Below are 15754 nucleotides of genomic sequence, written 5' to 3'. Positions count from 1 at the left end.
CATAATCAAAGACCCCACACATCCCAGCGACAGACTTTATGATCTGCTACCATCTGGAAAATGGTACTGGAGCATTCGGGCCCAGACTACCAGACTCAGAGACAGTTTTTACCCCTGCACTATCAAACTGTTAAATTCCCAGCCTCTCTCAATCTCACTCTCACCTCACCTCTCACCTATGATCTGAACCTCACAGTGCCTTCTTCCTTTCTTTCTTACCAAAAACCCAAACACACATTGAAAATCTACCTCTACCATACATGTCAAAAGCTCACTCCCCATAATTTCTATCCCTTTATTTTATTCTGTTGATGTATATTTTTGCACACAACCTGTTACCTTACTTGTTTTGCACATTGCCTGTTGTTGGTTTTTTGCACATCGTCTGTTGTTTTTTGCACACTGCCTGTTGTCTCTGCCTTTTTTTTGCTACACAACTGTATTGTTGTTGTTGTTTTCTTATGTCCCAGAGCTAGCTAAATAGCCTTTTGTTATACCATGTACCATTTATATGAGTGTAATGACAATAAACTTGAACTTGACTTGACTTGACTTGACTTGATTTGATGTTGAACTAAAGTTTGAAAATAAGAACTCGCTGCCTCATTTTTTTCCGGGTTTTCATGGGTTAATGACTTGTCAGAACGTCTGAGCATCTTAGGGGGCGCTTGGAGGTGTTGTGTTACAGTGCGTAAAAAAGCTTGGAGACACCCAGATGTGCCTGAACACATCTAACAGTCACATCTCATTTACTTATATCTTCATGTGCCTTAATTTCAGTTCCCTTTCTTTCTACAAGATGCTTACCTCAGAAGGGGGGCGCAGGTGTCAGTACTGGGAGTCTGGTGTCCTGTGTGTGTCCTGTGTGTCTTCTGTAATGGACTGGTGTCCTGTCCAGTGTGTGTCCTGTGATGGACTGGTGTCCTCTCCAGGGTGTACCCCGCCCTGTGCCCGTTGAATGCAGGAGAGGCTCTGGCTCCCCCGCGAGACGATTTGATTTTGGAAAGACAAAGTTCTAGAAGCTGATCAAAGATCCTGAAGAGTGCTTGAGCTGGTATCACTCTAGGTTGAGCCTAGGGGGTTAAGAGACTCAGTTCCTGCAGCCTGTCAGTGTGGGACTCTCCCTTCAGACTTAAGAGACTGAGTTCCTCCAGTCTGTCAGGGTGGGACATTCCCTTCAGACTAAAGAGACTCAGTTCCTGCAGCCTGTCACTGTGGAACACTCCCTTCAGACTGAAGAGACTCAGTTCCTCCAGGCTGTCAGTGTGGGGCATTGCAGCCTGTCTTTAGTCTCCTTCAGACTAAAGAGACTCAGTTCCTGCAGCCTGTCAGTGTGGGACTCTCCCTTCAGACTGGAGACTGTGTTCCTTCAGGCTGTCAGTGTGGGACATTCCCTTCAGACCAAAGAGACTCAGTTCCTCCAGGCTGTCAGTGTGGGTCACTAGCTTCAGACTAAAGAGACTCAGTACCTTCAGTCTGTCAGGGTGGGACACTCCCTTCAGACTGAAGAGACTCAGTTCATGCAGCCTGTCAATGTGGGATACTCCCTTCAGACTAAAAAGACTCAGTTCCTGCAGCCTGTCAGTGTGGGACTCTCCCTTCAGACTTAAGAGACTCAGTCCCTCCAGGCTGTCAGTGTGGGACATTCCCTTCAGACCAAAGAGACTCAGTTCCTGCAGCCTGTCAGTGTGGGACTCTCCCTTCAGACTGAAGAGACTGTGTTCCTCCAGGCTGTCAGTGTGGGACATTCCCTTCAGAATAAAGAGACTCAGTTCCTGCAGCCTGTCAGTGTGGGACACTACCTTCAGACTAATGAGACTCAGTTCCTTCAGTCTGTCAATGTGGGACACTCCCTTCAGACTGAAGAGACTCAGTTCCTTCAGTCTGTCAGGGAGGGACACTCCCTTCAGACTAAAGAGACAGTTCCTGCAGCCTGTCAATGTGGGACACTTCCTTCAGACTGAAGAGACTGAGTTCCTGGAGCCTGTCAGTGTGGGACACTCCCTTCGGACTAAAGAGACTCAGTTTCTTCAGTCTGTCAGAGTGGGACACTGCCTTCGGACAAAAGAGACTCAGTTCCTGCATCCTGTCAATGTGGGACACTCCCTTCAGACTAAAGAGACTCAGTTCCTGCAGCCTGTCAGTGTGGGACTCTCCCTTTAGACTTAAGAGACTCAGTCCCTCCAGGCTGTCAGTGTGGGAAACTCCCTTCAGACTAAAAAGACTCAGTTCCTGCAGCCTGTCATTGTGGGACACTCCCTTTAGACTAAAGAGACTCAGTTCCTTTAGCCTGTCATCTGTCTTCAACCCTGGTTCGTATCTGGTTGCTTTTCTCTGGACTGATTACAGTGAGGCTCAACTGGACTCGACCTGGGGTTTGTAAGCCGGTTATTCATGGGTCAGTTCCTGCTTAAAGTGTAAATACAGAGCAATTAAATGTCTCCAAATCTTGATTTTCAGTTATTTTTTTCACTCATTTTTGCTGGGAGGAGACACAAGTTTCTGAAACTACTCGCAGGAAACCAAGCGACATGTCACCCCCCGCCCCATCCCTCCAGCATAGCAGCGGGGGTTCAAATAGCTGTGCCGCTCACACCCGCGCCTGTGTGAGTGTGATACAGCTGGGCTCTGCAGAGACGCCATGGGACTCCGAGCCTGCCTCTTCATCTCCCTGCTCCTCCTGCTGCTGCTCCCTCTGAACCGCGTGGGGGAAGTCACCGGATGCTCCGGCGACTCCACAGGTGAGCGAGCTCCGTCTTCCCATCCTTTTTCCATCACCTTCCATAACCTGGCCCCCAGCACACTACCAAGTCCCAGAGCATTCTACACACATACAGTACGTGCATTTCGACAAACACATCCAGCAGATGTTTGGAGATATTTGGGTGTTCTGTTTTGTTACATTTCTGTGTGTAAAACAAAGCTGCTGGGAGGCAGGACAAAAATCGTAGAAATGAAAGTATTACTGTAGTGTAAATGTTCATATCCATAGTTCTCCACAGACATACGATATGTACATGTACTGTACACAGATCACGTAGGGAGCTGCGTCAGCATGCATAGGCTGCAAAGCAACAAGTAAAGGTTATACATGTACGTACATATCATATGTGTGCTGAGATCTATGTATATGAACAAGTACAGGTTTATTCCACGCTGAAAAGAGAAGAAAAAAAGAAGTTTATATGATGAAATGTTGTTTTTCTTCTCTTTTCAGCGTGGAATAAACCTGTACTTGTTTACAAGTTTAAACCTGTACACATACGATGTGTAAATAGGTCTATAATTTATACATACTGTGCATCACACCTTTCAGAGAGCTCAGCAGCCGAAACAGTGGGTTTTTTCTTTCTGCTGATCTCTATATGACTTTACTGGTCTCTTAAACACCAGTGCATTTCATTTCATCTCCCTGTCCCAGTACTGTCACTTTCCACTGTGTATGTACGTACAGCATACACATAGATACAGAGGATAGGAACCAGATAATTTACTGTAGGAGCTGCACCACAGACAAAATATCTACATACTGTATTGCACGTGTTTTATATCTAAACATATTCTGTAATTCCAGCTTCAAAGCTAAATATCTTGTTCTCAAAAACTGAAAAGGATTATGAGGAGTAGAAGCAGCAGCAATTGGAAGAAAAGCATCAAAAGCATCGACGTTAGTAGAGAAATGGAGCTTTTCTTCAGGTTAATATGACGCAGTAAGAGCAATCACTCTGGTAGAGCAGATGCAACCCGCTATCTTGTTTGGAATTAGCAGTGTTAACTCAAAGACACATCTACAACAAACTACTTCCCATGTTAACTGGTTAATTACTTCTGCAAATACATCATTTGTATTAATTGTTTTTGTCCTCCGATAAACACCGATGGAAAAAATAAGCCTTTCTGGTTATAGTGTGGAGCACCACACCCCTTAGATAAGATCATAAGATAAGATCACTTTATTGGCCATATAAAGTTTCTTGCATTAGGAAATTGTCTTTTTGCAGACCCCAGCTTGCTCTCCATGAGACACACAGGCACACAGACGGGGAGAGAAGCTGGGGGTCAGAGCACAGGGTCAGCCATTTATACAGTGCCCCTGGAGCACTTGGGATTAAGGGCTGTGCTCGAGGGCCCAACAGAGTAGGATTCCTCTGCCAGCTGTCGGATTCTGTGGCAACCTTCCAGCCACAGGCACAGATCCTTAGCCACAGAGCCACCACACCGCCCCTTTGTTTAAAGAAGTGTCAGTTGGCCCATCTGGCCTGTGTGACAGCTCATGGCCAATTGGGCTGAGAGAAGCCAGGGTATTTGATTCAACAGCATGGCTGGGCAGCTTGTTCCACACTCCCACCACCCTTTGTGTGCAGAAGAGCCTCCTGTCCTCACTGGAGGATCTCATCCAGCTGTGTCTTCAGAAAAGCCAGGGTATCGGCTTCAACAACATGGACTGGGCAGCTTGTTCCTCACTCCTCTCCACACGAGCGTTTTCTAATTTGTCTGACACTCAAAATTCACCTCTTCCTTACACGAACATACAAAAAACATTGCCAGCAATTGCAAGATTGCAAGGAAGCCTTTTTTTACCGTTTCTATTTTCTCTGCTCTTGTTGATCGTATCTATCTGGCTCTTGTAACTCCAAGAGGAAATCGACAAACGGCTTTTTAAAAAGCCACAGAAACCCAACAGGAAGCTGCTGCACTAAATATGCAGTCAGAACTGTGGGGGTGTGTGTGTGAGGGTATATATCCCTCTAAACAGTAGGAAAAAATATGTATTGCAAAAATATACAGGTACATTCACAAATAAAAAAGAACATCTGAAAACCTAAAATAGGTTCCAGCTGACCCCTGTATTAACTGAACCAGGGACACAGACCCCTGGACTGACTGGACCAGAGTCACAGTCCCCTGGACAGACTGGACCAGGGACACAGAGCCCTGGACTAACTGAATCAGGGACACAGACCCCTGGACTAACTGATCCAGAGTCACAGTCCCCTGGACTGACTGGACCAGGGACACAGAGCCCTGGACTAACTGAATCAGGGACACAGACCCCTGGGCTAACTGGACCAGAGTCACAGACCCCTGTATTAACTGGACCAGAGACACAGACCCCTGGACTGACTAGACCAGGGACACAGAACCCTGGACTGACTGGATCAGGGACACAGACCCCTGGACTAACTGGACCAGAGTCACAGACCCTTGTATTAACTGGACCAGAGACACAGACCCCTGGACCAACTGGATCAGGGACACAGCGGACAGTAATGATCCATCTTTCCATTCCCCTGCTTCTTCTCTTTCCCTTCTTTCGCTCATTTCCATTTTGCTACACACTGGTTAAAGAGTGAGCAGGGGCTGAGGTAGCCATGCTGGTTTTGCAGTGTCTCATCAAACTCTGTTTCTTTTTCAGACTTTAATAAAAGCAGCACTGATTGTTCAGGTGAGAAAGTATATAACTACATTAAGGGTCTCCAGCCTCTATATAAATTAAATATAAATATATGTTGTCTGCATGCTCATAATGACACAGTACGGAACAACAGGTCACGCTGTTCACGCTCGAACTGACACTGTACTGAACAACAGGACTCGCTGTTCACACTCGTACTGACACAGTACAGAACGACAGGACTCGCTGTTCACACTTGTATTGACACTGTACTGAACAACAGGACTCGCTGTTCACACTCGTACTGACACTGTACTGAACAACAGGACTCACTGTTCTCACTCGTATTGACACTGTTCACACTCATATTGACACAGTACTGAACAACAGGACTCACTGTTCACACTCGTATTGACACTGTACTGAACAACAGGACTCACTGTTCACACTCATATTGACACAGTACTGAACAACAGGACTCACTGTTCACACTCGTATTGACACTGTACTGAACAACAGGACTCACTCAACATGACTGCATGCTGGTTAAAGGGTGAGCAGGGGCTGAGTTAGCCAGGATGGGTTTGCAGTGCCTCATCAAACTCTGTTTCTTTTTCAGACTGTTATGCATGTTGCAATGGATGTCCAGGTGAGAAAGTATATAATTTTATTAATGGTCCCTAGCCTTTATATAAATGAGGAATAAAAGATACGTTGTTTGCACATTGGTTAAAGGGTACAGAAAGGATGACAATGTCAATTCCACTGGTGTCTGGAGCTTGTGCCGAACCAACCTCTTTTATTCATTCCCAGACTCAACAACATGCAGCACCACTGCTACAGAGTCTTCTGCTCCTCCAAGTCCCAGTGAGTATAGCTGGAATACCACTTCAAGGGTGTGCACTGGGAACACTGGATATCCTCTGAATATTGGGTGTGCACTGGGAACACTGGGTAACCTCTGAATATTGGGTGTGCACTGGAAACACTGGGTATCCTGTGAACACTGGGTGTGCTCTGGAAACACTGGGTATCCTGTGTACCCTGGTTTGCACTGGGAACACTGGGTATCCTCTGAACACTGGGTGTGCAATGTGAACACGAGGAGTGCTCTGGGCACCCCGTGAACACGAGGAGTGCTCTGGGTACTCTGTGAACACCAGGAGTGATCTGGGCACCCTGTGAAAACTAGGAGTGCAGTGGGAATACTGGGAGTGCACTGTGAACACCAGGAGTGTTCACCCTGTGAACACTGCTAGTGCATCATGAAACAGCCTCCAGTGTACACTCCTCTGCACGTGTCTGAATTATCTCAGCACGCTCTCTGGTGTGTCTACAGAGGAGAGGCAAATGAACTGGGCTGCGATCTGGTCTTCACTAGGAGTCCTACTGATGTGCTGTGTGCTCGTGCTGGGGATCCTGTGTCACAGAAAGAGAAGGAGACCCAGAGGTAGGATCCACTCATCTCTCCATTCCCCCGCCCATGCTCTGGAGATCAATCATCTAGAACAGGGGTGCAGGGGTCCCCCCCCACACACCCACATCTCTAAGTCTTCATTCCAGCTGAACTCTGAATCTCCAGTGCTAACTGATGACATCATTCAGGGGTCCCCAATCCTGGTTCTATGGGACCCCCAGCCACACCTTTACAGATACCCACCCTGTCCGTTCTCCTCTCTCTGCAGACAGTCAGACAAAGCCAGAGCCTTTCTATGAAGTCATCAAGGACACAGGAGCTAGAGCAAGCCGTGAGTACAGGGATCACTGTCCTAACTCTCCACTGTGTGTCTGATCCTGTCTCTGTCTATGGATCTTCTCTGTGTATCTGATCTCCTCCACGAGGACTCCTTCACTGTCCTGATTCTCCCCTGTGTCTCTGATCCTGTCTCTGTCTGACTGTGGCTCTTCTCTCTGTGTATCTGATCTCCTCCATGAGGACTCCTTCACTGTCCTGACTCTCCGCTGTGTCTCTGATCCTCTCTCTGTCTGTGGATCTTCTCTCAGTGTATCTGATCTCCTCCATGAGGACTCCTTCACTGTCCTGATTCTCCACTGTGTCTCTGATCCTGTCTCTGTCTGACTTAGGCTCTTCTCTCACTGTATCTGATCTCCTCCATGAGGACTCCTTCACTGTCCTGACTGTCCTGAGTTTGTGGGTTTGTGGGTTTTAAGGGATCCAGCGTGAGCAAGTTTGGTTCAGTTAGAAAACCAGCGGTCCACGATCTGCATTCAACTAATTTTAAAACTGCGGTCTCTCATCATGTGTTTTGAGTTTTTTCAGAACGCCTGGAGAAAACGGATTCCGATTACTGCCTGGCGCAAACTCCACTCCCAGCCGGTAACGGTGAGATCCGAGACCTTTTATAACAGTACTTGTAAATATGTCCCTTCTATCGTCATCAGAAGTATAAAGTGGCTCTGCGGGTTTTTTAAAAAATTGTGCCTTTTCCTTCCAACCATTGAAACACTGTGTTCCCTTGGTGGTACCAACCAGGAAACAGTGTAGTGAGAGGATGAGCACTTAATGTCGAACTGGTTTCCCTGTGGAACACCTACAGACACAGGAGACATCGAGAGAGGGAAGGGGAGCTGGGATAAGACCATCCAGAGACGGGTCAGTTTTACTCCAGTGATGATGAGCTGTCACAGCAGTGATCCTGCTCAGCAGGAGGAGGAGCCACAGGTTCGGACAGTCAGACAGGTTGAGGCGGGGCTCCACTGAGATTGTGTTTGAGATTATGACAGAAGGCCCCTGGAGGGGCCCCTCAGGAGATTTCCCAGTGTCTCTTGGTCAGACTGCACCAGTTCCTCCTGTGACTTCACAGCAGGGAGCTCTCAGTTGACCCGAGAGAGCGCAGTAAGCTCCCCCTGGTGGCTTGGACCCGTTCCTAGTCCAGTGCCTTCCGAACCCAAGGAGCAGCTGCCTGCTGGTAGGCCTCGGTGGCGTGCTGTGACCGCGTGCAGTTCGGGTCGTGGGTTCGAGGCCCCCGATGCAGACGCTGCTGTTGTAACCTCCTGTTGTGGCTCCAGTCTGCCCAGCTGGAGAAGTGGGGAACAGTAATGCTGGAGGGGTGGAACTGGTGACGTGAGGTAGGTTCTGCAAAGGCCCGACATCACATCTGGGAGGGTGGATAGATCACATCTGTCCTGTTGTTGTGTACAGCGTCAATACGAGTGTGAAAAGTGAGTCCTATTGTTCTGTACAGTGTCAATATGACTGTGAACAGTGAGTCCTGTTCTGTACAGTGTTAACACACCGAGATCACTGTTGTTCTGCACAGTGTTAATGGGTGAGAACATGTGTTTTATTCTTTGCAGAATTAATACAGACAGATACTGCTGTTGAATACTCCACAGTCAACAAATCCCAAGCTGCACAAAGTGAGGACCTTTTACTTATACCTATAAAACTAGCAGAAATTTTAAAACATAACTTCTTGTTGCTCTGTCCAGTTTTAATAAGTGTGAACAAGTGTAATAAGAGTGAGTCCTGTTGTTGTGTACAGCGTCAATACGAGTGTGAAAAGTGAGTCCTGTTGTTCAGTACGTTGTCAATACGAGTGTGAACAGTGAGTCCTGTTGTCGTGTACAGCGTCGATACGAGTGTGAACAGTGAGTTCTGTTGTCATGTACAGTGTCAATACAAGTGTGAACAGTGAGTCCTGTCGTTCTGTACAGTTAATGTAAGTGTTGTTTAAGTGTTAGTACAGATGCAGCCATTCAAAATGGGTGAGGTATTTCGCGGCATACCGCGACACGCCCACCGGGGTATCACGCGGTTCACGTGTGTCACGTGACTAACTATCCGGCGTTGCCTTGTAAAACCGCCAGGGGGAGCTTAACCTCTCATGTACAGCATTTGAGCCTTTAATTGTGAACTGTGTATTACAGCATGTTAATCATCAGTCATTAAAATGTTGGTATATTTTATGAAAGCAAGATTGCTCAGTTGGACAAAAGTACACAACCTACCTTTATCAGAAATATTTATGCATCAAAGCCTTTACTGAACATATTACTAATAGTATTAATAATGGATGACTTTGGACAAGCTGTATACTCAAAGTATAATTTCTTTACCACATTTGTACAAGCACTTGGAATCTGTCCAAGCCATACTTTGTCAGGCATTTTGTTTTACTTCAACGGGCATAAAAACTTCCTTGCTTTTAACAGGGCGTTTCATAATTTCTAACTACGAAAATGATTTAAAATGCGACACCTATCATTCAACTAGAGCTTAAAATATCACAAGGAAAAATACACACCGGTATTCCATTTCTCCCTAAACATTGTAAGCTTCGAAGTCTTTAACTAACGTGAAACCGGAGTCAACAAGCATACGTTTAGAATTTGATTAAAAGGGAATATAATATGGAATCGCGTATCTCAAGAATTTAATAACGGTATGATTATATCCGTGTACTGCGGCAGGGCTATGTAGGGCTGTTTCGCCTGCCTGCTCACGTGAGCTGTCTTGTAGCCTACTGGTCTAGGTGTATGACTATCAACTGGCAGGTTGTGTGTTTGAATCCAGCTGGTGCTGGACCTTCCAGTTTTATTTATTTATTTTTTAATCGCGTAACATAAACATATTACCGTATGCAAACTGTACTGTATACAATATGTATATGTATATTTAATGTCTTAACTGTGCCCGTTTAAGTATTGAATATTCATATCTAATTTTACCACTGAAAGGAAATCTTAACATAAACATACAGTATATGGCTGGTCTCGGTACTTTAAAGAAAAAAATACACACCAGTATTCCATTTCTCCCTAAACATTGTAAGCTTTGAAGTCTTTAACTAACGTGATACCGGAGTCAACAAGCATACTTTTAGAATTTGATTAAAAGGGAATATAATATGGAATCGCGTATCTCAAGAAATTAATAACGATATAATTATATTCATGTTGCAAAAGAACTGCAACGGACATAAAAACTCCCTTGCTTTTAACAGAGCGTTCCATAATTTCTAACTACGAAAATGCCAGGTGAAAGGATTTGTAAACATATTTTGTTAAAGCAAGTCAGTTTTTTCTGCAACACATACAATACATTTTTCCAAGAAAGTTTAGCCTTTGTCACTAATGAAACCACTAAATAAAGACATAAATATAGAAATCTTAAGATTTGTTTTATTTAATGTTGGTAGCAGGATGAACTGTCAGAGTGTATATTTTGTCGCAGAGTTGCTCCAAGATGTTAACAGTGAAAAAGGTATTTAGAAATGAATTATTTCAAGATGAAAAAGAAAACATACACGAAACATGGTTTCATTACGACCAGAATCGGTCTTGAGATATTTTTAACTTGATTTACAGTATTTGAGAGGTATGTCTTAACACCGATACTACAGTGCTTAAGTACTGCTCACGTATATGTTTCTAGGTTTATATTATGCATTTCATACGGTCAAATTACTTTTGAGCAACTAATAAGAAGCGCGAAACGGTATGCGTTTTACTTTCGTTTTGTGCTGGGACCCGTGGATTGATTAGAGATATCAAGTACATACAAGTCATTTTTTAAATGTTGTAGTTCGTCTTGAAAAAATGTTACGAGTACATCATCTATCAACAATCACACAGGTTCTGTTTCCATATTGCGGATTTTGGTTCGGTATTATCAAATCCAGTGGTGCTGTTAGTTTACTGAGTCCCATGTCACATGGTCTGTGATTGAAACCTGTAAAACCGGTTTAATTCGTCACAGCCAGCACTCTTCAGGTGTGAGGGTCTTCTGCTCAGAATGAAACGCTAAAATGTTTGTGTATATTCTAATGGTAGTGGGGGCAGGGTGTGTGGGAACAGGTTTGGTTGAAATTGCATTGGAGATCTATGTTCTTCACACCTGAAACATTTTCTCTGAAAGCATTTTCTTCACAGTTTAACCGATCTTGTTACAGCATGTTACAGTTTACTATTATTAACCATATTCATTTTAAGTGCTTAATGTAAAATCTTGTAAAAATATATTTTCATTGTTCAAATATACATTAAGTCTGACTATTATTATAATAAGTTAAATACAAAACTAAAGAAAAAATAGGGTTAAATATAATTCAAAATAAAGCTTAAAGCTTCTGATGGTCATAAACGATATTCATTTAGGAGCAGCATCAGAGGTATGTTTTTAACTGCACTGCATTGGAGAGAATACCATAGTGTGTTTTTTTTTTACTCCCTGGCGGAAACTGGCTTCCAGAAGAATCAGTATGGCTCAGAGATTAAATAAAACTTCACTCGCACCAAACAAATGTATATTTCTAAATATCACAACATGATCGAATTTAAGTCATTTTAATAACAATGAATAGTCACCTATGCGTTACAATATAAACATTTATATTGATTTAAATCGCGTTTAAATCACCTTTATTTAAAACCCATAAATAAAGCTGATACTGTTTAGACTTTCAATTATTTAAAACTGTATTAAAGCAGCACGATACACAATGCAACGTAAATCGCTATCTTTGTCTTCTGTGTAATAATGTTCACCTCTCTGTCCAGCAAATTTACAATAGTAATAATAATGAACTTTATTGTATATGGCGCCTTTAAAGGTGGCTCCTCAAAGCGCTTTACAGGTTAAAAACAATACTGTTTGGCTGGGAAAACAATTTTTTTTTAAGAAATACAAAATGAGATATAATGATATGTTCCGGCTTAGACATTAACGAAGAGCAGAACGCGTGTACTGTATACACTGCAAGTACAACCCCCCTCTCTGCAGGAGTGCTGGCTGTGACGAATTGAACCGGTTTCACGGGTATTTTCAAAGTAGGAGGCGAGATTTCCAGCGAAAGACACCTCCCCCCCCTCAAAAACCCAGTAAGTACAGTACTTACTAGTTAAAGGCTAGGCTCCCGACTACGGCGAAAGGAACCCTTCTTTCATTAGAAGACAATGAACATATTTTAGCCCTGAATTAATTAATAGCAAACATGGTTTACATAAAAGACATTTTTCCAAGAAAGTTTAGCCTTTGTCACTAATGAAACCACTAAATAAAGACATAAATATAAAAATCTTAAGATTTTTAAAATACATGACTTTGCTAAAATTTATTTGAAAATAAAAACAATTACAACCGCCAGGGGAGAGAGAGAACAGGGGAGGGATGTTGGTTTTGCATAAGGGGCGGGGCTATGGAAATTAGGTTTGTTTGGGAATGTGTAGTTACATGTTCTGGCTGTTTGTGAATTATCGTTGTTGAGTATGGAGTGTTGAGGTATTGATTTTGTGTAATGCTTTATGTTGAAAATTGAGGTGGATTTTGTTTATGATAAACATGATAAACTGGGATGGGAGGAAGGTTTGGTTTTGCATAAGGGGCGGGATTATGATAATTGGAGGACTTTGCGAGAGTAAAATGGTTTGATATATTTGATTTTGTATTGTGGTTGTTATCTATGTTTTTGGTTGGTATTATGTTTATATGGTTGTTTTTGTTGGTTGGTTGTTCTTATGGTTATTAATAATACGATCTATAGTTGAAATCTGAGCCTAAATAAAAAGAAAAAGCAAGTGATTAGGTTTATGAGCAATCTAATTACTTATTCGTTTAAAACGCTATATAAAATAAAGTTTATTATTAATTTGCTGGACAGAGCGGTGAACATTATTATGCATAAGACAAAGATAACGATCCTGATCAGTTTAGAAATCTGTGTACGCTGTAAGGTTTTTACTTCTTAAACTTTTAAAATACACGTTTTGAATAGAAAGAAATCCTCTTCCTGGTACAGTATGTATAGCAAACCAGCACATCTTTTTTCTCCAATCAGAGGGGTGTCAGATGGTGTCAGCCAATCACCATTCTGCGTTGGGTAGCAACGGGTGACTGTTCTCAGGCGGAAGATGTAAACAGCTTAATGTTCGTGTTAAATAATTTTTTTAAATTCAATTAAACGGGCACAGTTAAGACATTAAATATACATATACATACTGTATACAGTACAGTTTGCATACGGTAATATGTTTATGTTACGCGATTAAAAAATAAATAAACAAAAATGAAAAGTCCAGCACCAGCTGGATTTGAACACACAACCTGCCAGTTGGTAGTCACCCACCTAGACCAGTAGGCTACAAGACAGCTCGCATGAACAGACAGCCGAAACAGCCCTACAGAGCCCTGTCGCAGTACATGGATATAATCATACCGTTATTAAATTCTTGAGATACGCGATTCCATATTATATTCCCTTTTAATCAAATTCTAAAAGTATGCTTGTTGAGTCTGGTATCACGTTAAAGACTTCGAAGCTTACAATGTTTATGGAGAAATGGAATACTGGTGTGTATTTTTTTCTTTAAAGTACCAAGACCAGCTATATACTGTATGTTTATGTTCCAAAATTAATATCGTTTATGGCTTTCACACGCGTTACAGTATGCTCCTATTCTTTTTATGCTCAGCTACTAAGATTTCCCTTCAGTGGTAAAATTCAATATCTACAACGGGCACAGTAAAGACGTTTACAGTAAGTCTTTCTACGACAGACCAACAGACCACGAGTGCCCCTGTCGGTCAACCAATCACGTACCGCGGTATTTTGCGTCATCACGCGTCACGATGCACGACGCCGTAGCCAATTACCTCCGGTATGTGTCTGTACCGCGCACTTTGAATGGCTGCATCTGTATAAGTGATGACCTGTATAGTATAAGTTAACGTAAGTGTTGACCTGTATCCTGTTCTTTACAGACATCACACAACCAAACAGTGATGTTGAGTACGCCACCATCAACAAACCGAGAGCAGCACAAAGTGAGGACTTTTTTAACTGTTAACCACAGTATAAAACCTGCAGAAGTAATGAAAATGACACTAAAAACAACACTGATAGTGAAAAAGAGATTTTGTACAATACACATTCTAGTCAGATTTAAATACCCAGAGATCTGACCGTTGAAGTAGTAAAAAATGAAATATTTTTTTTCTGCATACAGGTTTTCTAAAAACTGAAGAAAGGTTAAAAACAAGAGAAGGTTTTTAGTTTTTTCAACACTGTCTGGTAGTTAGTGATTAATTGATCCCATGATTTAATTCAGCTGTGTCTGGAGAGAAGCCAGGGTATCAGCTTTGTTCCCCTCTCTGTGTACAGTAGAGCCTCCTGTCCTGACTGGAGGAGCTCACCCAGCTGTGTCTGGAGAGAAGCCAGGGTATCAGCTTCAACAACATAGCTGGGCAGCTTGTTCTATACACACCCCACCCTTTGTGTAAAGAAGTCTCCCATTCTTGGTTTTATTTCACTGTTCACTATAGGAGAAGAATTCCAAAAGGTGGACAAATGCTCTGGAGCATTTTTCACAGTGTGAGACTTCTCTGTGTGTCTCCCTGAACACAGAGTCTGACTGAAGGGGCACTGACCTGCAGGAATGGGAGGAGACCAACCTGGAACAATTCTTCCACGCCAGCGAAATTCTGGACCTCGTGTGCTTGGAAGTAATTAATCTGCCAAAGAAATAGCAACGTCAAATAACTCAGTCAGCGAGTTCAACCGACACCGTCTTTCTTTCCATCTCTGTGTGTCCAATCTCTTTACAATCCATCTCCTATCAATCCCACTGTATTTCATTTACTCTTTCTCACTCTGTCTCCTGTCCGGTTGTGTCTACTTAAAACTGAGGGATTCACTGTGATCTCCTCTCTCTCGCTGTGTCTCCTGTCCTGTGTGTTTGTATGTTTGTTACTGAGGTATTTCCTGTGATCTTCTATCTCTTATTGTGTCTCCTGTTTTTCAGTGTTTTAATCCTTTTAAATAATTTAGTTCATTCCTCTCTCATTCACTGTGACTCCTATCCATTCTGTGTTCAGTTCCTATGACTTGCCTCTTGCATCAGCGTTAGCAATATAATGCATATATTTAATTTATAATTATTTATTTGTAACCTTGATAGTTTGATCTTAGCTACAGTTAGCATAGATGACAAAATATATTTTAATTAAAAGGATGATGAGCTCAACATCTGTGCATTTACAGTATAATTAACTGAAACATACAGAACATCCTGCTTAAGCTAGTCTCTCGCTGGCGGGATCGCTTATCGGAGAGACCACATCTCAAGGAGATTCTGCAGACTGGACACTGTAGGACTGGCACTGTGGGAGGGTGGTACTGTATTTCTGCCTGAACGCCGGAAATCACTCAGGATTTCCAGAGAGACTCCTGTAGCCTTAAAGCATCACAATCACAGGCCTCAGCATTGCAACTGTATAATATCAAACACCCAAACACCCTGAGGCGAGGCCGACCAGTCTGAAGTATTACTTGTAAACACAAGGCACAAGGGAACCTGACTTTATCAGGAGGCCACTTAGTGCAGAGGTGGGGCGAACAG

At 43.0% G+C, this 15754-nt stretch overlaps 1 protein-coding gene across 6 annotated transcripts; it reads left to right on the top strand.

Annotated features, from left to right (window-relative positions):
• The first annotated feature begins 2612 nt into the window (after positions 1-2612).
• LOC138243139 (uncharacterized) lies at positions 2613-15379 on the top strand. 6 transcript variants are annotated; one of them, XM_069198649.1, is made up of 10 exons: positions 2613-2741; positions 5417-5446; positions 6015-6044; positions 6209-6262; positions 6735-6845; positions 7081-7143; positions 7677-7739; positions 8714-8776; positions 14118-14180; positions 14679-15379. In XM_069198649.1, the coding sequence occupies exons 1-10, from the start codon at positions 2642-2644 to the stop codon at positions 14729-14731; spliced, it is 630 nt and encodes a 209-aa protein (XP_069054750.1). In that variant the 5' UTR covers positions 2613-2641; the 3' UTR covers positions 14732-15379. The 6 variants fall into 6 exon arrangements, with proteins under 6 accessions (XP_069054750.1, XP_069054753.1, XP_069054749.1 ...); XM_069198652.1 differs by having other exon boundaries at positions 7668-7739; positions 14761-15379; XM_069198648.1 differs by having other exon boundaries at positions 7668-7739.
• Positions 15380-15754: the final 375 nt, after the last annotated feature.

The sequence above is a fragment of the Lepisosteus oculatus genome, chromosome 14 (genome assembly GCF_040954835.1).
Source record: "Lepisosteus oculatus isolate fLepOcu1 chromosome 14, fLepOcu1.hap2, whole genome shotgun sequence".
Classification (NCBI taxonomy): domain Eukaryota; kingdom Metazoa; phylum Chordata; class Actinopteri; order Semionotiformes; family Lepisosteidae; genus Lepisosteus; species Lepisosteus oculatus.
This window is presented reverse-complemented; position numbering and strand designations above follow the sequence as displayed.

Bases quoted from the DNA above. Each gene is read 5' to 3' on its own strand.
- LOC138243139 (XM_069198648.1), top strand. From the start codon at position 2,642: ATGGGACTCCGAGCCTGCCTCTTCATCTCCCTGCTCCTCCTGCTGCTG. The intron at 7,740-8,713 runs GTGAGATCCGAG...TATTCTTTGCAG, and splicing joins TCCACTCCCAGCCGGTAACG to AATTAATACAGACAGATACT. The intron at 8,777-14,117 runs GTGAGGACCTTT...TGTTCTTTACAG, and splicing joins CAAATCCCAAGCTGCACAAA to ACATCACACAACCAAACAGT.